The sequence below is a fragment of the Canis lupus genome (genome assembly GCF_048164855.1).
Source record: "Canis lupus baileyi chromosome 1 unlocalized genomic scaffold, mCanLup2.hap1 SUPER_1_unloc_2, whole genome shotgun sequence".
Classification (NCBI taxonomy): domain Eukaryota; kingdom Metazoa; phylum Chordata; class Mammalia; order Carnivora; family Canidae; genus Canis; species Canis lupus.
Window position 1 is genome coordinate 298,917 of NW_027326403.1, and position 19,627 is coordinate 318,543.

Below are 19,627 nucleotides of genomic sequence, written 5' to 3' on the forward strand. Positions count from 1 at the left end.
ATTCTGTTGCTAGGGAGCCACCTGAGCAGTGGGGGAGAAGGAAGGAGGGGGTCACACTGGCCTGGTCATGCCTGGTTGTTAAGAAGTTGCTTCCTTAGCAACCAGGCGGAAAGGTCCATGGGGGTGGGGGAGGGGGCCTGGGCATCAAAGGAGCCTCCTTATCGGCTTGAGCAGAAAGCAGGTGGTGGTCTAAGGCACCTCTTGCTTGCCAACCAGGGGACCCAAAGACAGGGGCCTGGGAGACCTTACTGCCAGAGAATCCCTCTGCTTAGTAACCTGATGCCTGCGGGCAGCTCTCCTGAGACATCGTTGCCAGGGTCTTCCCCCTAGCAACCAGGGCGTGTTGGGGGGGCCTGAGGCTCACTGAGCCCCATTGTTAGGAAGGACCCCCCACTAATGACCCGGTGGCCTGGGAGGACACAGGGGAAGTGGGGGTTGGGCCAGAGGTCAGAGCACTTGCTCAGGAGTCCTCTTGTCCCAAAAGCACTCCAGGCCTCCCAGTGGAGAATGGATGGGGGATGTGTAAGGGCCCATGGATATGGGAGGGTGGCTCATGGGCAGGAAGACCTTCCCTGAGGCCTGTCTCTCCACCCACAAATGGGGAGAGGGGTCCAGGGGTCCACGTGGAGGCCCTCAAGGTCACCATTTGTTTCCCCTCAGAGGGGCTGGGTTGGGACCATGATTCCTAGTCCTCTCAGGTGAACCTTCATTCAACTTTGTAGTACAGTGAAGAGGGGGGCAGTGTGGCTTTGGGGGCTGGATTTCTGAGGAGGGGCTGGGGGCCTGGACTCCTGGGTCTGAGGGAGGAGGGAGCTGAGGGCCTGGACTCCTGGGTCTGAAGGAGGAGGCTGGGGGTCTGGACTCCAGGGTCTGAGTGGGGAAGGACTTGGGGCTGGGACCCCTGGGTCTGAGGGAGGAGGTGGCTGGGGGCCCAGACCCCTGTGTCTGAGGGAGGAGGAGGCCAAAGACCAGGTCTGAGGGCAGCTGTCCAGGAGTCCAGACCCCATTTCTCAAGAAGCCCTGTGAGTCTGACTCCCGCTCTGCGCATCTCTTGTAAACATCCTGGTGGGAGCTGAGTGGCCCTGGGCTGCCTCCGTCAGAGATGACACAGGTTAGAGGGGGCTCAGCAGGGGGCCGGGGGTGGGGGGTCATAGGGGTTGTGAGGCTGAGGCCAGCAGCTGATGACCATTTCCTGTGTCAACATCATCTGGACCCACTTCGCAATTCCCGGGATTCCTCAGGGATCAAGGAGGGGGTGGGGGGCGGGGCTGCCGGGCCCTGGACCTCGGCTTGGGACTGGGGGGGCCCCCCCCCCCGCCCTCACGGCCCTCACCGCTAATGACAGGTTTGGGCTGCTTCTGCGGCCTGCCTGCCCCGTCACCCCCTAGAGGCCAGACAGGACCCCCCAGGGACAGACAGACGGACACACACAGCCTCGGACCTGCTGACCTCACACCAGCCAGTCTTCCCTTGCCCACGGGCAGCACATGAGCCAGGACCCCTGCTCCTGGCTCGTATCCCAGCAGCATCTTACCAATGTTTGTGACCACCCCAGCACTGGGTCTCCCGAGCCTTGTCTCTGAGCCTCTGAGCTTCTTTGTGTGTCTATAGATCACATTGTTTTGCATCCTTGTCTTTTTCTCACTCTGGATGTCTGTGCTCTGGTCCCTTTCCGTTTGTTGGTGTCATCTTGCCACTTTTTGTGACTCCCCAATCCTGCCTGTCAGTGTCTGTCCCCCATCCCTTCTTGCTCTTCTAGCAAAGGAAATAATCTAAGCCGCATCCCTGTCTTGAAGACTCAGGGTCCTGCGTAATCCCTGACCTCCTGCCTCGCACTCACCCAGTCTCCCTCAGCCTCCTGAAGCCAGGGAAGATGGAAGATGGGGAAAGATGACCCCACGGCCCCAGGGTGCGGGCCAAGGCAAGATAATCCAGGGGGACAGGCACCAGCCAGGACACTGGCCCGGCCCCAGACTCCTGACCTTTCCAGTAGAGCATTCCCCAAACAGCAGAATGGCCACACCTTTTTCTCCACCTGGGAACCAGGGTTTAGGGCGTGGACACCTGACATCAAGGTCTGAAGGAGGAGGAGGCTGGGGGTTCAGGGTCTGGGGTGGCCCCCCAGGTTCCCAGTGGAAGGGGCTGCCATTGCATGATCCCTATTGTTGCTCTCAGACTGGCCCCAGGCCCAGTCCCCATCCCCTCAGGCCAGTCCATCCCCCAGGCTGGTGGCCTGAGTCACCTTGGCTGGCCCCGCCGGTCTGGGGGGGGGGGCTACGTCAGTTCTCCCCTCACTGACGCAGCCTCAGGCCCCCCCACGCTGACTCAGCCGGAAACAGGCCCCCTGAGGGGCGGAGACCCAGTGGTCAGAGGCCTGGGTCCCTGCGGGAGTAGAGCAGGAGCTGGGGAGGGCCCCTGGGGGGCCCTGGAAGGGGTGGCCATGACAGACCGAGAGAGCGTGCTCTTACCTGAGGCAATGAGGTCATGTCCCACCATGGGGGGGCTGTGACCTCACCTCCCCAGGGACTTGAGCAGTCACCCTCCCCCAGTGGTGGGGAATGGGAGGTGGAGGACTTTAGCCCTCATTCATCCCTGGAGCCCCCCTGCCAGCTCAGCAGTTTTGAAGGCCAGGAGAGGGCCTGCAGGGGGACCCTTAGAAATCTGTGTCACTTTTTCTTCTTACTCCCATCCCGTCTTTCACTAGGAGGGGAGATCCTTCTGGGGATGAGGCTCTGGACCTGGTCCCTCACTGGCTCTGCTCAGTGGACTTGGTGCTCATCCCGATGCCTCTGTCTGCAATGCTGTCCTCCCACCCCACCCCACCCCCGCTGTCAGCATGTCTCCCTCTCCTGCTCTGGTGTCCCGTGCAGTGTACTGCTACCTCTGCCCTGTTCCTGTCTCCACTCCCTGGCCGAGCCGCTCTCTTCTTGTGTCTGTCACCCTCATTATCATGCCTGCTCATTCACCATCTCCAGCTCTCACACTGGATATTACATCCTTCTCTGGGTCTCCCTGCATGTGTTAATAAAAATCAAGGAAGAGAATTGCAATGGCTCATATTTGTTTATATTGACAGCTGACCCTGTGCCTTACACGAGGGAACTCATCCTTACCCAGGTGTTGGGGTGTGTGTGTGGATGGGTGGAACGGCTGCTGGGTTATCCCCATTTCACAGATAAGGAAACTGAGGCACAGAGAGGGTGCAACAGCACCTGTGCAAGGTCCCACCTCATCTGGGCTTCTCACGCTCTCTCAGTCCCCTGTCTCTGCTGTTCCCCCCCCACTGCAGATTCTGCCCATCACTGCCGCCATGGCTCAGCACCTCCATCTCTGTGTGCCTACATATCCTGGGGCCTCTGCAGCTTTGTCACCTGCTGCCTGCCTCCCCTCTAAGCCTGCAACAATCTGTCCCTTTTTCTCCTGGTGTCTCTCTGCTCCTGCAATGTGTCTGCTTGGTGTGCCCATTTCTCCGTGTGTCATCTCTATCTCTGCAGTTCAGACTCTTGTCTCTGTCCCAGGGTCCCCCTCATCTCTCCAAGCGTCTCTGTCTTCTTGCTCGGGTCTCACACTCTCCTCCGCTCGCTTTCTCTGTCCCTTGGAGTCTCTCTGCCTCGCTCATCCATGTCCCCAGGCCTGTGTCCTGTGGCCCTGTCCCCAGCTCTCCCCCAGCCTCCCCTCCTCTCAGTCTGTCCGGTCCAGCCAACCCCCTGACCGCAGACCCCCTGCCCACAGCCCACAGCCGGGCCCCAGCTCTCCAGCCGCGGGTGTCTGCCCCTGTGGCGGCCTGGGCCCAGGAGGTGGAGGGAGGGGACGCCAATGACCTCACCAGCCCCTCTCCGACCACCCCCCCCCTTTCTCTTTTCAACTTTTCCAACTTTTCCTTCTGTGCCCTCCTCTGAGCAAGGCAGCGTGAGCCCTGCGAGGCAGCCGGCTCTGTCTGAATGGAAAAGGCAGGCAGGGAGGGTGAGTCAGGATGTGTCAGGCCGCCCTCCCCTGCCGCCTGCCCCCCGCCCGCCCGCCCTGGCCCCCTATATAACCCCCCAGGCGTACACACTCCCTCACTGCCACGGCCCTCGCTGCTCACACGCACATGCCTCCCCTCCCCAGGCCGAGGCCCAGCTGACCCCCAGGGCTCCCCAACGGCAGCGGACAGGGAAGGGTTAAAGGCCCCCAGCTCCCTGCCCCCTGCCCTGGGGAACACTTGCCCTGTGGGGACATGAACAGTAAGTTGGTTCAAGTTCATGGGGTGGGGGGGACAGGAAGGGAGGAGGGAGGGACCGTGGCGAGGAGGGTGGGGAGCAGACTGGCACAGCGGACAGAGAGGGAGCCACGGGGAGGCAGAGACAGAGAGGAAGGAGATTCCGAGAAAGCAGGAGGCCCGGAGAAGAGACGGGAGGACGAATCTCAGACGCCGAGAGGCGCGCAGGGCAGAGCGAGGGAGATGGGGACCCCCAGACAGACAGAGGCCGGGAGGTGACCGACCCCCCAAGGGCCCGGGACCCCCATTCCTCCCGACAGAGAGGTTCCGGGAGGGAAACGGAGGCAGAGAGCCCCAGGAGGTGAGCGCCAAGTCCAGAGCACCGACCTCAGTCAGGGGGAGGAGAGGAAGAGAGACCGCGGTGCAAGACAGGAACGGGACAGCCAGACCGTGCGGACCGACCGGCAGACAGCGGCGGGGGAGGGCCCGGGGGGCGGGCTGGGGGTGTGATGCGGGAGCGGGGCGGCCCGGGGGGCGCTGATTGGCTGGCGGGCGCGGGGGTGGGCGGGGCGGCGGGGGATGGGCTGGGGAGAAGCGCGCGGGCCGGAGCCCCCAAGTCCTGCGCCGCCGCCGGGTCCCGCTCGGCGCCCGAGCCGCTGCCTCTCCCCGCCCAGGTGTGCTCCGTGGGCGTCCCCGGCACCTCGGCCGGGCCTCCTGCGGCCCGCTAGGGGGCAGGGGTGCCTCCCAGGAAGGGGTCTGGGCCCCTGCCCGTCCGGGTCTCCTAACCCAGCTCTAGCTCCAGCTCGGGCTCCCGAGGCCCGGGGAGGGGGCAGGTTCTGGCCTGTGCCTCCCCCCCTCATGCCCCGCCCCGGGGCCCAGATTCCGGCGTCCGGGGGCGGACGGGAGACGCCCGGCCCGTCTACCCGCCCCGGGCCGCGTCTGCTCCGACGGGCGGGGCAGCCAGAGCCGGAGAGGGAGAAAGAAGCCCGCCCCGGGCCTGCGACCTGCCGCGGGCGCTCCACCTTGGGACTCTAGACCCCCAGTCCCTCCCGCCTCAGACCCACCAGTCCGGTCTGAGCTCTCGGCCTCCTCCCGCCCCCAGGTGTTTGCTGCCTGGTCCTGGTCGCTCTGAGCCTGTGGCCAGATAGAGCTGCTGCCCCGGGGCCACCTCCTGGCCCCCCACGGGCCTCCCCAGACCCTCGGGCTGAGCTGGACAGCGCCGTCCTCCTGACCCGCTCCCTCCTGGCGGACACCCGGCAGCTGGCTGCACAGCTGGTAGGAGAGGCTGGAGGGGCCGGGCTGGGACGGGGACCAAGAGCGGGGAGGGCTTCTGGGCTACCACGGTGGCAGAGTCGGAGGGGAGGGAGGAGTTTGGGGCCTGTCTGGAGGATGGAGAGACCCTTGGAGTTGGGCAGGGTCCCCCTCAAGGCTTCTTTGCCCCCGCAGAGAGACAAATTTCCAGCCGACGGAGACCACAACCTGGACTCTCTTCCCACCTTGGCCATGAGTGCAGGGGCGCTGGGAGCCCTACAGGTAAGGGAAGGGAGCTTGGATAGGGGCAAAGGTGAGATCTGGGCAGTGGGGGGGTGGGGTGTGCATGGGAGATTGGGGCCAGGCAGTGGCAGGTATTCCCTGATGCCCGCATACCCTGTGTCCTAGCTCCCAGGTGTGCTGACACGACTGCGGGCGGACCTGTTTTCCTACCTGCGGCATGTACAATGGCTGCGCCGGGCGGGGGGCCCTTCCTTGCGGACCTTGGAGCCAGAGCTGGGTGCCCTGCAGGCCCGGCTGGACCGCTTGCTGCGCCGGCTGCAGCTCCTGGTAGGACACCTCAGCTCCCAGACCTGACACCTAGACTTGAAACCCGAGACCTGCTCTGAGACCCTTGCCCCTGTCCCTCAAATCCTGTTGGCCCCGAGACCCCCAGACCCTGACCTAAGGCAGCCTGGAGACCCTGGCTCTGCTATCTCCAGACCTCAAGAACCTAGACCCTGAGGTCTCAAATGAGAAGACCCCACACCTTGAGCTCTGAGTCCCTAAGACCTCAGATGCTGGTCATTAGCCCTCAGGACCTCCAAACCCTGACTGCTAAAATCCTAGACCCAAGGACTCTGAGATCAGAAAACTTCAGATAGTTCTGGACCTCAAAGTCCAGCTCCCAGTTCTGAGACCCTAGCCCTCACCCATGAATTCCTGAGCTTGGATAGGAGAGACCTCACGTCTCCAACATGCTGAGAACTGTCCATTCAGAAACCATACCTCACAAGCTAGAGACACTACGGGAGGATGTAGCCTGGACTCCCCAAGACCCCATTCAGTAGAGGCTCCAAACACCACTTCCCAGGACCCCCAATGCACCCCAGACCTATTGCTAACTTTCTGTTCTCTCCCAACAGATGTCCCGCCTGGCCTTACCCCAAGCACCCCCAGACCCACCAGCTCCCCCGCTAGCCCCCCCGGCTTCAGCCTGGGGAGGCATCCGGGCAGCCCATGCCATTCTTGGGGGGCTGCACCTGACCCTTGACTGGGCTGTGCGGGGCTTGCTGCTGCTGAAGACTCGGCTGTGACCTGCCACCCAGAACCATCAATGTCCTTCAATGCCACATCTTATTTATTTATTTATTTTGGGACTGGGGGCATGGCAGCCAGAAGACACCCTCTCTTTTTCTCCCCCTAAATAGAGACAGTCACTCCAGGAGACCAGGGCAGAGTAGGGGGGGTATCTGTGCCTTATTTATACTTATTTATTTAAGGGGGTGGGTGGGAGGCAGGTGGACTTGAGGACCAAAGGGGCAGGGAACTGGAGTCCTGGATTCTTGAATCTCTTAAGAAGTCTGGCCACAGTGTTTCCTTGTCCCTCAACCTTCTGGGCCTGGGCAAGAACCTATATTATTTATTAAACAATTACTTTTTATGTTGGGGTGGGGAGGGAAGGGAAAGGAAGTCTGGGTTTTTGTACAAAAATGTGAGAAACCTTTGTAAGATGGAGAAGGGGGAATTAAATTTGTCAAACACATCCACTTAGAGGCGATTTCTCTGAGGGCTGGGACGGGGTACTTGACACTGGGGTTTCTGGAGCAATGGAAGGTTCCAGAAAGCCATCCTATGACCTACAATACTTGTATGTGACAAAGTATGTGTGCAAATTTGACATTGTTCATCATGGCAATGTTCACAACAGCAAATCAGTAACAGCCTAGATGTCCAACAATGAGGGATGGTTTAATAAATTACACCTGTCCAAGTGATGGAATTCCATTAGCCAGGCAGAGGGGATGCCACAGAGGCGCCATTAAGGCAGAGAGAAAGGAAGTTAGTAAACACTGCACGATTCCCATTTTGTGTTTGGATGGATAGATGGATGGATGGATAGATATATAGATGTTTTTAGAAGTCCTAGAATATGGGGCACCTGGCTGGCTCAGTAGCGCATGTGACTCTTGATCTCAGGAGTTCCAGCCACACATTGAGCATGAAGTTTACTTATAAAAAAAATAAAAAAAAAATGGGGCAGCCTGGGTGGTTCAGCAGTTTAGCACCGCCTTCAGCTCAGGTTGTGATCCTGGAGTCCCGGGATCAAGTCCCACGTCGGGCTCTCTGCAGGGAGCCTGCTTCTCTCTCTCTCTGTCTCTCATGAATAAATAAATAAAATCTTTTTTAAAAAATTACAAATCTTTAAAAAAAATAATAGTAAGTCCTAGAAGAAAATGCACCAAAATGTTGACAGTGGTCCCTTTAGGGTGGAAGGCTGGGTGGAGTTATGGGTGACTTTTATTATTTGCACTTGTCTGTATAATCCAGAATTTCTATCATGACCACCTAGTTTACATGACACTTAAAATATATATATATATACTTTTTAGAATGACAGAATATCAGTCAACCCCTTCCCCTCAAATAAGCCCTCAGAAGAAGGGTCATTGCCCACTGAGTGCCTGCTCTGGGCTGTGCCTCAAGTGTGAGGTTTTACTCACTTGATCCCCTGAATGTTCCATTATGCCCCACTTTACAGATGAGGCTGGAGGGGGGGTGGCCCTTGTTAAGGTCACATGGCTAGGGAGAGACACCTGTGATTCTGCCAGAGGTCTGGCTCATTCCAAAGTGCATGTACATCCCTTTATAACCCATGTTTCAGCAGTTGTTGCCACAGACACAAATCAGTGACATCTGGGGAAACTGAGGCCCAGTGGAAGATATGGGTCTTACTCAAGTCTTACTAGAGAAAGGTCAGTGGTGAGTTGGAGCTGTACTCAGAGCCTCCCTTCTTAAGAGTCAGAAACTCTGGTTAATTATCCAAGACAGCCCCTCCTTCCCCTCCAAGGGTTTCCACTAGTTTGGGTCCGGAGTGGGGACTTCTGATTCACACACTCCAGCCCTCAAGACTCTAGGCCACAACCTGGAGCAGAAGGGAGTGCATGCCCCCCAGAGAGTTCCCAGAAAGAGTCCTACACGTGTCTGATGAGGTCACAAAGCCTGTCCACCAGAAGGCTCCTCCCCCAGGCCAGGGCTGACCGCCCCCCCCTCCCTGAAGGGCCTGGCCAAGCCCTAGGGAAGCTCCACCCTCTGCAGCCCCTGAGCTCCCCGCACCTGTGAAGCCCAAAGGGCCAGGCCCAGTGGGCTGGGGGACACAGGGCAGGCCATGCACCCAGGCACCTGGGCCCCTGACTCTGTGTCCGTGGTGACTCGTCTTTTCTCCAGATGCCATGAACCGCTTTCGGAACATGAGGCGCATGGAGCCATTCCAGGGCCCCTCAAAATGGGTCCCCACTCTGGGCGAGCTGCAGAAGACCCTCCAGAAGGGCGAGTACCTGCCCCTCCGCCCGCTGCCCATGTTCGAGAGTAACTTTGTCCAGGTCCCCAGCTTCCTGCACCCTGGGGAGGAGCGGGGCAGGGGGGGATTGAGACCCCCCCAGAGCTGGGGGGATTGTAACCCAGACAAGCACAGGGCAGCGGTGGGTGGGGGGGCTTAGCTGGCAGGGGGCTTGGGCTGGGGATACCAGAGGAGCACAGGAGAAAGGAGTGGTCCCAGCCCCTCTCCCTGCCCCCCAGGTGACCAATCGAGGGGCCCCCGTGTACGTGCACCACAGAACCAACCGCCTGACCATGGGTGTGGCCGCCTCCCTGCCAGGCCTGGTACTGCCTGACATCCTGCTGATCGCTCAGCCCCCAGAGGGCAAGGAGTGCTCCAACCTCGTCCTCACCAGGTGCCAGCATCCCCCCACGAATCTGCCCCTGCCCTGTCCCATCTCCTGCTCTACTATCTCCATCTTCTGCCCCCTGCCCCAGGATGCTCCCGCTGGACCTGGCTCACCTCTACGTGCATGATCTGTCTGCCTGGCGTCTGAAACTGCGCCTGGTCACGGGCCGCTACTACTACCTGGAGCTGGACGCCCCTGATAAAGAGGTTGGCTTCCTGTTTGACCGCTGGATCCGTCTCATCAACCTGCTCCAGGAGCCTGCCACAACCTGGGCCCCCAGGACTCTGAATACACCCACCACGGACCTGGCCCATGTTGTACCTCCTGCCTCCACCTGGCGCCTCCAGGTGGGCACTGCCCTCCAGCCCCTGGGGGCAGCTATGGTTTTAGAATTCAGAGCCAAGACCAACAGCCTGAAATGCAGAATCCCAAGAATTAAGGGTGGTGGCCTTGGGACTCCTGGATGACAGAGGAGGGGCTGGGAGCTGGACTCCTGGGTCTGAGGGAGGAGGGGCCTGGGGGACTAAATTCCAGGGTTTGCAGGAGCAGAGGACAGGACCCTTGAGTCCTGGCAGGAGGTTGGGCTGAGATCCTGGAGTCCTGGCCTGGGTAGGCAACAGAGATGTGGAAACCAGGAGGAGGCCAGCCCTCCTGACTGCCCTCCCTCCCTGTCCACAGGCCCAGCCACAGTCCAAACGTTCAGGTGAGCAGGCTCAGTGTCCATCAGGCTCTCCCTGCTTCTCAGCTTCTCCTGCACTAGGCATGGTCACACCTCCCCCCCTCCACTGGCCAAGCCCCTTGCACAACTCCCTGCATCCTTCCTGTCAAGGACCCTGACTCAAAGCCCCCTCTCCTCTGCAGTCATGATTGTCGAGCCCACCTTTCCTTACAAGTTGCTGGCATCTCAGAGACAGAAGAAGGCCAAGGTGAGCAGGCCAGGCTGGCCTGGCTGCTGAGGGGTGGGGGCTGGAGGTGCTGAGCCTCTGGACTGCCCTATATCTCTCCTCTCACTGCCAGACTCTCAAGCGCAAATTCAAGTCTCAGGCTGTGGGCGATTCTGTGCCTCTCATATGGTCACAGATGGAGCATGCTAAAGCTAAAAAGAAATCTGCAGAAAAGTAAGCTTAGGGTCTCGCTCCCGAAGGGAGGCAGGGGAAGGGTGAGGACCCTGGTGCAGATGCCATCAGAGTCACATCACATTGCTCCCACAGGTCCCAACCACACCTCCACCCAGACAGATCTCAGACCCAAATCCAGATTTCCGGTAAGTATGCCACCCCCTCTATGTATGGACCCCCAAGGTTCTAGCCCTTCCCCTGAAAGCTCAGACTGTTTTCTTTCCACCCAGAGAAGCCCAGCATCACCATCCGTACCATCTTCAGCATCATTTCCAATACCATCAACCACACACAGTCCTCTTCTAAGGCAGCTATTTACTGGGGACCCAACTCTTAGTCTGAGGGAGGAGGGGCTAGAGGCCTGGACTCCTGGGTCTGAGGGAGGAGGGGCTGGAGCCTGGACTCCTGGGTCTGAAGGAGGAGGGGCTGGGGCCTGGGTCTCAGAGCCTCCCCTGGTCCTGATGGTTCTTCGTCTTTCTTCGACCTATCTCCAGCCTTGCTCTTCTGACTCTGACCTGGGCACAGTCCTGGGAGGTCTAGTTGAGACCCCTGTACGCTGTATCTCGGAGGAGAGCGCTGGTCCTTCCTTGGCGGGCTCCTATGAAAACTTGGACCCGTACCTGTGGCAGCAGGATATCGAACACCTGATAGATCCTGATTCCAGCACGCTGTCATCTTCCTCCTTTTCCCCAGCCCCAGGCCCTCCGGCCTTCTACCTCCGTGCCCCCTACTCCTCCTTCCGCAAGCACAAGGAAAGGCCCCGGGTCCCGGGATCTGGGCAGAGGCAGCGGCTGCCACCCTCCCAGAAGACCCAGTCTATCCGTGCTACCTCTTGGAAGGTTCCATTCATCCTTGACCAATCCAAGAAGGTCTCGGCAGCGCATGCTCCAACCCAGAAGACCTCAACTGGTGCTGGCCCATCCCGGAGGGTCCCAGTGGCACCTGCTGCTTCTCAAAAGGCACCTGTCACACGGGGCCCGTCTCGGAAGGTGCCCCCTGCATTGGCTACTTCCCAGAAGGCCCCCACAATACACGGCTCAGCCCGGAAGGCCCCACCTGCACCAGCCATTTCCCGGAAGGCCCCAGTTGTATCTGTCCCATCTCGGAAGGCCCCACCTGGGTTGGCTATTCCACAGAAGGCTACAGCCATACCTGTCCTATCTCAGAAGGCCCAACCCATACCTGCTTTGCCCCCAAAGACTGCGCCCCACACTGTCCGAAACAGGAAATCTTTGTTCCTCCCTACGCCATCTCAGAGGGCTCTGATCTCTCCCACTCAGGACCAGGGGACCCTGGATGAGGTTGATTTGGGCATGTTGCCCAGATTAGGTTCTATGAGGAATGTGCCTAAGAGAAGCAAGCGAGAAGGGATGCCAGAGCCCATGATGTTTGTAAGCACCCATGAGATGGACCTGGTAGAGACGAGGACCAAGAAAACCTCCCTGGAGCTGCCTTTCACTACCACAGAGAGGGAGTCATCGGAGGTGGTGATCAGCAAAGCCCATGAGATCAACGTGGACGGCCTGAAAGGCAGGAGCTGGTTGGAAGACAAAGTGCAGAGGAAGAAGGAGGAGAGGGCTCTGGACATTCCTGGCTTCAAGTCCAAGGAGATGAGGCAGCAGCACAAGTGGCTCAAGACTGAGGAGCTGACCATTGAGGGACCCCCGGAAGAGCAGAGCAGGCCCTTCTCAGTGGAGGGGCTCACCCTTGCCAAGCTGATTATCATGGCCAACTCCAAAGAGCCGCCCCAGAGACCACCTGTAGTCCGTCTGCCCTCCTGGCTCTCGGTCGCCCAGGTGTCTGCCATGCCAACAGAGAGTACGGTGCCCACCAAGCCCCATAAAGAGCCCCCAGCAGAGAAGACACCTGTGGTGGCTAAGGAGAAGCCCCCAGTGCACACCTGGGTGCCCCCACCAGAGAAGACACCTGTGGTGGCTAAGGAGAAGCCCCCAGTGCACACCTGGGTGCCCCCCCCAGAGAAGACACCTGTGGTGGCTAAGGAGAAGCCCCCAGTGCACACCTGGGTGCCCCCACCAGAGAAGACACTTGTGGCAGCTAGGGAGCAGTCCCCAGTGCGTAGCTGGGTGCCCTCGCCAGAGAAGACACCTGTGGCGGCTAAAGAGCAGTCCCTGTTGGACAGCTGGGTCTCCTCATCGGAGGGCACATCTGTGGAGGCTAAGGAGCAGTCCCCAGTGCGCAGCTGGGTGCCCTCATCGGAAGGGACACCTGTGGCCGCTAAGGAGCAGTCCCCGGCACAAAGCTGGGTGCCCTCATCGGAGGGGACACCTGGGGTGGCTAAGGAGCAGTCCCCAGCACGCAGCTGGATATCCTCGTTGGAGGGGGCACCTGGGGCAGCTAGGGAGCAGTCCCAGGTGAGCCCCTGGGTGAAGGGGAAAATGCATGAGTGGGCAGAGAAGAGCAAGCATTCCTGGGTAGAGCAGGAAGCAAAGGTGGAGAGGTCATCCCAGGACTCAACGGGACCTTCCGAAGTGTACTATCTCCATGAGCTGGAATCCAGCAGCCGTAACACAGACACAGCCTCCCCACCTCCCATCCCTCTGCCTGCATCAGAGTGGGAGAGTACACCCCAGTCGCCCATGTCACTGAGCCCCATCTCAAAGATGGAGCCTGGGATATCCTCAGAGTCCAGCGTACCTCAAGAGCCCCAGGAGCTCAAAGAGATGTCAGACCATAGCCCTCTGACCATCACCGACTTGTCCTCAGAGGTCTTGCCCTCACCCTTGGAAGCTGAGAGTGTGACAGACGTAGCAACCAGTGGGGAGAAGACAGATGAATTGGATGCCTTTAGTCCTTCAGCCAGGTACTTGGGGCGAAGCTGACATGTTCTGTCAAAGCCATTATCTGCGAGGTAGAGAGGATCATGCCCTCTTTTTTCACTTTTGCTCATGGACTTGAGATATAGTGAGTGTGGACTTGTGCCAGGCCTTGCTCTAAGCACTGAGGGTACCGCACTGAGCAATTTGGGGAGTACACACTCCTACCGTCTTGTGCGTAGAGCCCAGGGTAGCTGTTCCACATCCTACAGCACACAGGATGGTGTCCCCCCACTCCCATCCCCAGCAAAGAATGATCCACGCAAAATAACAGGTGGGCTGAAGTTGGGAATCCTGATGATAGAAACGAAGTCAGTTACGTGGTGTGATACAAGGTGATAGCCTCATGGGAAAACAGCAGAGTAGAGGGGCTGGGAGGGAAGGCAGGTGGCCTCCAGTATTGGGCTGGTTGGTCCAGGAGGGCCTCAGTGAGCTGATGTCACTTGTGTGAAAGACCTGAAGGAAAAGAAGGAGGATGCCATTCACACATCAGGCACAAATATATCTGTGTGCAGTATCTTGGACCAGGAGTGAGTTCCAGGGGACCTCAGAGTAGGGAATGCAGTAAAAAAAAAAAAGTTATGGAAGTGGTGGTGATCATGTGGGACCTTGCAGGCCATTTTAAGAACTTTGGCTTTGATGCTGAGTGAGCTGGGGTGGGGGTGAGGGCTTTGAGCACAATGACTGGAACTGATGTTAGAGGGGCTCTCTGTGGCCCAAGCATAGAGAAAGTAAGGAGGCAAGGATGGAAGGCGGGAGAACAGGCAGGAGGCAGCTGCAGTGATCCAGGCATGAGATGGTATCAGTTGGGACAAGAGGGGGAGGTGTTGAAAGCGTTGAGAAGAAGCAGGATTCTGGAGATGATCTGATGGCTGAGCCAACAGATTGGCTCATGGGTTGGGCGTGTCCATGTGGCATCAAGGGCAACTGTAGGGCTTGGGGTCTGGGACACTGGGGAGATGTCGTGGCCATCAGCAGCAGCCAGAGAGGCTGTGAATGGAGCAGGTGGCAGGTAGAGGATCAGGAATTCCATTCTGGACATCTTAATTCTGAGATGTCTGGTGAGGATGCAGGGTAGGTAGCCAGATGTATCAAGAATGATGGGAAATCATTGGCCCATGGATAATTATTGCAAGCTATAAGACTGGAGGAGGTCTGCAACTAGCGAGCGTAGACCAAGAGAGTCCAAGGTGTTTGGAAAAGGGGAAACCATAGTCATGGTGGGCACACTGGTAAGAGATGGGCATCCCCAATGCCACAGGAAGGGAGCCCCTGCGTCTAATACCACAGCTAGGTGCAGGGAGAGGGGAGTGAGAAAAGGTGTTTGGATTTATCAGCAAAGATTGGATTATTTGTTGCATGGTAGTAACAAAGACCTGAATGGGGCAGGCCTAAGGAAACACAGGAAGCATGGAGTCACCTGCTGCAACCCTTGAAAACATGATGCTGAGCCAAAGGAGCCAGATGCAACAGGCCCCATAGGGATGCTTCCCTTTGTATGAAACTTGCAAGGCAGGCAAATCCAAGCAGGGATTGGGAGGGGTGGGGAGGGAACGCATACTGGGAACGGGGTCTCCTTTTGGGGTGATAAGACTTCTGGAATTCAGTGGTTGTGGTTGTACAACGTGGTGAATGTAATTAATGCCACTGAATTGTACACTTTAATATGGTTGCAAGGGTCAATTTTATGTGATGTGTATTCTCCACACTGTATGCCTACCTACCTAGACCAGCTTTTGCAAGCAGTTTGCTGGAAGGGGAGAAGGGATATGGATTGGTGGTTGGTGTAGGACGTGTGTGCCAGAGCATTTCTTGAGAGGAGAGAGGTATTAGTGCCTTTGGATGTTGGTGTGAAGGATCCACAGTCCAGCTTGATAGCAACTAGGCAGGAGGGGGAGGAGCCAGGGAGGTCCGCCAGGGCCAGGGAGACGCCGGTGGGGACCCTGTTCCAGCTTCCGCTCCATTTGCATGGGTTTACTGAGTATGCATGATGCTGACCCCTAAGCTCCCTTTGGCTTTCTCTCTCTCTCCAGCATGCACAGTTGGGAAAGCCCTCAATAGCAGGATTCCGAGGACTCCATCTCAGTTACCAAAGTGTCCAAAGGAGCCCAGCCTGGCCAGGTAGGCTGAAACCCCACAGCCCTGCCTCAGTCCTGGCACCGGGGTCCAGGAGCTCAGACCCCACCCTGGCTCTTTCCTCTTCCCCACAGGCCCCTAGAGTGCTTGCACCTCTACCGTAAGAAGCAGGGTGCCGAAAAGGCCAGGCGGGGGGATGCTCCCTCTCCGGTAGAGACCAGAGCTATCTATACGTTTATATATTGGGGGGTGGGGGGCGGGGCAGGGGAGAGCCGGCGGGGTGGCCCAGTTTCGCAGAGATTAAAAGCCTGAGTCTGAGACTCGGCAAAAGTAGCGCCTGGGTGCCTGTGTGTGCGCGCCCCCCTACCCCCAAGAGCTGCATGGGGCTGGAGGCAGGAGGAGGCAGGGGGTTCCACGCAGACCCGGCCCGCGTCGGAGAACGTCCCCTGCAGCGCCGCGGCTCCCATTGGTTGCGGTCCAGGGGTCCCAGCCTATCCTGCCAGGGGTCGTGTTTCTCCTGGACTGGGACCCCCGAGACTCAGAAGCGAAGGGCACCCTTGGACGGAGTCACAAGCACCGCCGACCCAGTGACACGTTGGCATCAGTCTGGTGAGGGCAGGGCGGGTGGGATCAGGGGCTGGGCTTCCGGGTGGGGGCCGGGAGCTGGGTGCGGGTCGGAGAGAGGGCGCCCCTGAGCCCCACGGATCTCCCCGGCCCCCGCAGGAGCTGCCGCCTCCGTGGATGTTGGATGTTGATTCCCAGAAAACCCCCAAGGGGAAATGGTCAACACCGCCCTTTGACCCGCGCTTCCCCAACCAGAACCAGACCCGAAACTGCTACCAGAACTTCCTGGGTGAGACCTTGCGGGCCGGGCTAGGGAGAGGGGGTGAGGCAGGAAAGGGCGCGCCCCACCTGAAGACGGGGAGAGGGTCGGGGACCCGCCTTGGCGGCTGAGACCGTTGGGGGGGGGGGCAACTAGGGCCCGAAGGGGCGGGGCTTGGCTGGGAGTGGGCGGGACGGAGCCCTAGAGGGGGTGGGCCGTCGTGGGGGCGTGGCCTGGCAGGGAGTGGGCGGGGCCTGCTCTGGAGGGATTTGGCCGGCCCCGGGGGGCGGGGCCTGGCCTGGAGGGGGTGGGCCGGCAATGGCGGGGTGGGGCCTGTCTGTGGGGGGGCGGGGCCTGCCCTGGAGGGCAGAGACTGAGACCTGGAGGTGGCGGCCTGATCTGGAGGGAGTGGGCGGGCCATGCTGGGCCGGTCTGGATGTGGAGGGGCGGGGCCTGGAGGGGATGGGACCAAGTCCTGGAGGAGGGGCGAGGGAAGGCTAGGAGGGGTTTTCCCGTGAAGGGAGCGAGACCTGATCTGGTGTGGTCGGGATGAGCCGGAGAGAGCGCGCGAGCGAGGGAGGGAGGGAGCGAGCTCCTGGCCAGGGGCGGTGCCTGAGTCGCGGAGGGACGGGCGGCGGAGGCGGGGCCAGGCCGGGGCCGCAGAGCCACCGAGCCGGCCCGCCCGGCCCCACCGTGCAGACTACCACCGCTGTGTCAAGAGAATGAGCCGCCGCGGGAAGAGCGCGCAGCCCTGCGAGTATTACTTCCGCGTGTTCCACTCGCTGTGCCCCAGGAGCTGGGTGAGCAGGCCGAGGGGGCGCCGGCGGCCGGCCGGCGGGGCGAGGGTGGAGGGCCCCGTGCAGCTGAGCCGGCGCCCTCCGCCTCCCCGTCCGCCGGCCCCTCCCCAGGTGCAGCGCTGGACCGAGCAGATCCAGGAAGGGACCTTCGCAGGCAAAATCTGATGGCCTGAGTGCGGCTTCTCGGAAGGGTCAGCGTCCTGACCCCCATCCTCGCGTCTCCCGGAGACACAGCCCCGGCTATCCACTCCCCGGTCTGTAAGCCACAAATAAAGCTCTGTTGCTGCTGATGTTTCTTCTTGGCATCTGGCGGGGGTGCTGGAGAAGCCCTTCCTGTATCCAGGGCCCTGCAGCTACCACTACTGGTTCTGAAGGGAGAGGGGACACAGGGAGGCTTCTTCTCCATCGGGGCTGGGATGCAGGGAGGTCTGAGATCCCCAGGGCGGGAGCAAACCCAGCCCCTCCTAACGCCCCCCTCCCCCCGCTCCAATCCTGCAGCAGGCAGCGACCCCCAGCCCAGGTTCCTGTTTGACTATGGACGACGCTTGCCCGCTGGAGTGCCCCTGGCTCTCTGTCCCCACACCGAGTCCGCCCTCTGTCTCCGCCCTCAGGGTCCTCTTCCCCTCTTGCCTGGACACCTCCCCAGCCTCCTTTGGAACTTTCATTCCCAAGTTCTGGGGGGTTCTGTGTGCTCCCCAGTGCTGACCCCAACCCTCCCTCTCCAGCTCTCACCCCAGCTGGACCCTCTCCCAGCTTTTCACTCCATCACTCCCCTGCCCAACTCCAAGTCCCTCCAAGTACAGCTCATCCTAATCCTGTGAGCCCCTCCCCCCAGTCTTCTACATGCCTGGCCCTGTCCTTTCAGCACTGTCCCCAGCCAGAGTAGTCTCTTCCGTGGTTCTCCACACACGTGTCACGTCACTTTTTCCAGAATGCTCCTCTAGGATGTTCCAAGCTCCTGTTTGGATAACTCTTTGCTCCTGCCCCATCAGGCACTGGGCCTGCCTTCAGCCAAGGTCAGAGGTGGCAACGCTGAGATTCATTGATTCCAAATGCCTCTTGAAATGTCACCTGTCCAATCGCTCCACCCCCTGGCCAGCCGCCGCCCCCAGCCAAGGCTGAAGAGTGACCCTTATCACAAGCACAGAGCCCTAGGATTCTAGCCTGGCCTGAGTCCTGGGCAGGGAGAGGATTGTTTTCCAGTTTCTCCCTGAAGCCTCTTGGGACAGCCTGGACCCAGACTCTGCCAGAAGTAGTCTCAAGAGGCCTGTTCAGTCCTGGGGTTCAAAGGTGACTATTTTTTTTTTTTTTTTCAAAGGTGACTATTACTAATCACAACAACTTTTAGGGTGACCCTGAACAAGTCTCTTGACCTGCATGCACCTCAGTTTCCCCAGCTGTAAACCAAGATGGTGCAGAGTCCCATTACCAGGAGGATGTGGGATGATTGGAGGGGCTGAGTGGACTGCCTCCATTCCCTCCTCCCACTCTCCTTGATGACCACTCCCACAGATACCCTCCATGCTGCCCTCATCACCCCACCCAGGGCACACCCCAAATGTCCCATTACTGAGATGGGTCCACCCAGAAACCTTACCCCAGACTCTGTCTCTCCAACCACAACGGAGAGACAGGAGGGCAAACGAGGATGCGGGGTATGTGGAGAGCTACAGGAAGGGCTGTCCTGCTCTAGTGGTGGTGCCACACAGGCAAGGCAGCTCTGAGTCACCAAATGGGGTGACACTCGGTGAGATCACCCAGGTAGTCTCTGGGCATGGGGCCTGCCACCTGTGCAGCCCCAGCCAGCCTCTGAACCTCACCAGGGCACCAGTGCCTGGAGTGCACTTTACCCGGTTGCCCAGAAGCCACTCCCAGCCTTCCTCCTTCCTTCTTTGGCCCAGGATCCTCTCCACCATCATCCCTCCACCACTTCTGGAACATTTTATTTTTTAAAGATTTTATTTATTTGAAAGAGAGAGTATGTGTGTGTGCAAGCTGGTGGCAGGGGAGGGGGGGGCGGTGCAGAAGGAGAGACAATCTCAAAGAGACTCCCCACCGAGTGCAGAGCCCCAATGGGGCTCGACCTCACCATCCTGAGATCATGACCTGAGCTGAAAATCCAGAGTCAGAAAATCCAACATCCGATGCTTTTTTTTTAAGATTTATTTATTTATTTATTTATTTATTATTAATGATAGACATAGAGAGAGAGAGGCAGAGACACAGGAGGAGGGAAAAGCAGGCTCCACGCTGGGAGCCTGATGTGGAACTCAATCCTGGAGTCCCGGGATCACGCTCTGGGCCAAAGGCAGGCGCCAAACCGCTGAGCCACCCAGGGATCCCCCAACATCCGGTGCTCAACAGAGCTACAGGCACCCCTTTTCTGGAACATTCTTCCCACTCTGCCACCATTGTCCTGTGTATGCCCACGCCCAACAACACTGCAAACTCTCAGGCCCTGAACTCTGAACATCTGTCCCACTGCTCCTCTACCAGCCCCTCTGAAGCAGCCTCCCAGATCCAAGCAAACTAAGGCCACTCGACTGGTTCCCTGCCCCTGCCCCCAACCTGCGGCCCTGCTCT

At 59.2% G+C, this 19,627-nt stretch overlaps 3 protein-coding genes across 8 annotated transcripts; all 3 read left to right on the forward strand.

Annotated features, from left to right (window-relative positions):
• Positions 1-54: 54 nt before the first annotated feature.
• Positions 55-7,214, forward strand: IL11 (interleukin 11). Of its 5 annotated transcripts, none has more exons than XM_072818730.1 (5): positions 130-1,111; positions 5,301-5,473; positions 5,645-5,731; positions 5,858-6,019; positions 6,595-7,214. In XM_072818730.1, exons 3-5 carry the CDS (start codon positions 5,702-5,704, stop codon positions 6,763-6,765), a joined length of 363 nt encoding a protein of 120 aa, XP_072674831.1. In that variant the 5' UTR covers positions 130-1,111; positions 5,301-5,473; positions 5,645-5,701; the 3' UTR covers positions 6,766-7,214. The 5 variants fall into 5 exon arrangements, 3 of the variants coding, with proteins under 3 accessions (XP_072674831.1, XP_072674830.1, XP_072674832.1); XM_072818729.1 differs by lacking the exon at positions 130-1,111 and adding an exon at positions 4,064-4,223; XM_072818731.1 differs by lacking the exon at positions 130-1,111 and adding an exon at positions 4,335-4,559.
• Positions 7,215-8,670: 1,456 nt separating this feature from the next.
• GARIN5B (golgi associated RAB2 interactor family member 5B) lies at positions 8,671-15,687 on the forward strand. 2 transcript variants are annotated; one of them, XM_072818727.1, is made up of 11 exons: positions 8,671-9,051; positions 9,248-9,402; positions 9,485-9,743; positions 10,075-10,099; positions 10,258-10,322; positions 10,414-10,514; positions 10,608-10,660; positions 10,745-10,821; positions 11,009-13,335; positions 15,382-15,469; positions 15,559-15,687. In XM_072818727.1, exons 1-10 carry the CDS (start codon positions 8,902-8,904, stop codon positions 15,407-15,409), a joined length of 3,240 nt encoding a protein of 1,079 aa, XP_072674828.1. In that variant the 5' UTR covers positions 8,671-8,901; the 3' UTR covers positions 15,410-15,469; positions 15,559-15,687. The 2 variants fall into 2 exon arrangements, with proteins under 2 accessions (XP_072674828.1, XP_072674829.1); XM_072818728.1 differs by having other exon boundaries at positions 8,671-8,998.
• A 44-nt stretch (positions 15,688-15,731) lies between these two features.
• Positions 15,732-17,334, forward strand: COX6B2 (cytochrome c oxidase subunit 6B2). Its single transcript, XM_072818738.1, has 4 exons — positions 15,732-16,033; positions 16,148-16,277; positions 16,947-17,047; positions 17,156-17,334. The coding sequence occupies exons 2-4, from the start codon at positions 16,166-16,168 to the stop codon at positions 17,207-17,209; spliced, it is 267 nt and encodes an 88-aa protein (XP_072674839.1). The 5' UTR covers positions 15,732-16,033; positions 16,148-16,165; the 3' UTR covers positions 17,210-17,334.
• Positions 17,335-19,627: the final 2,293 nt, after the last annotated feature.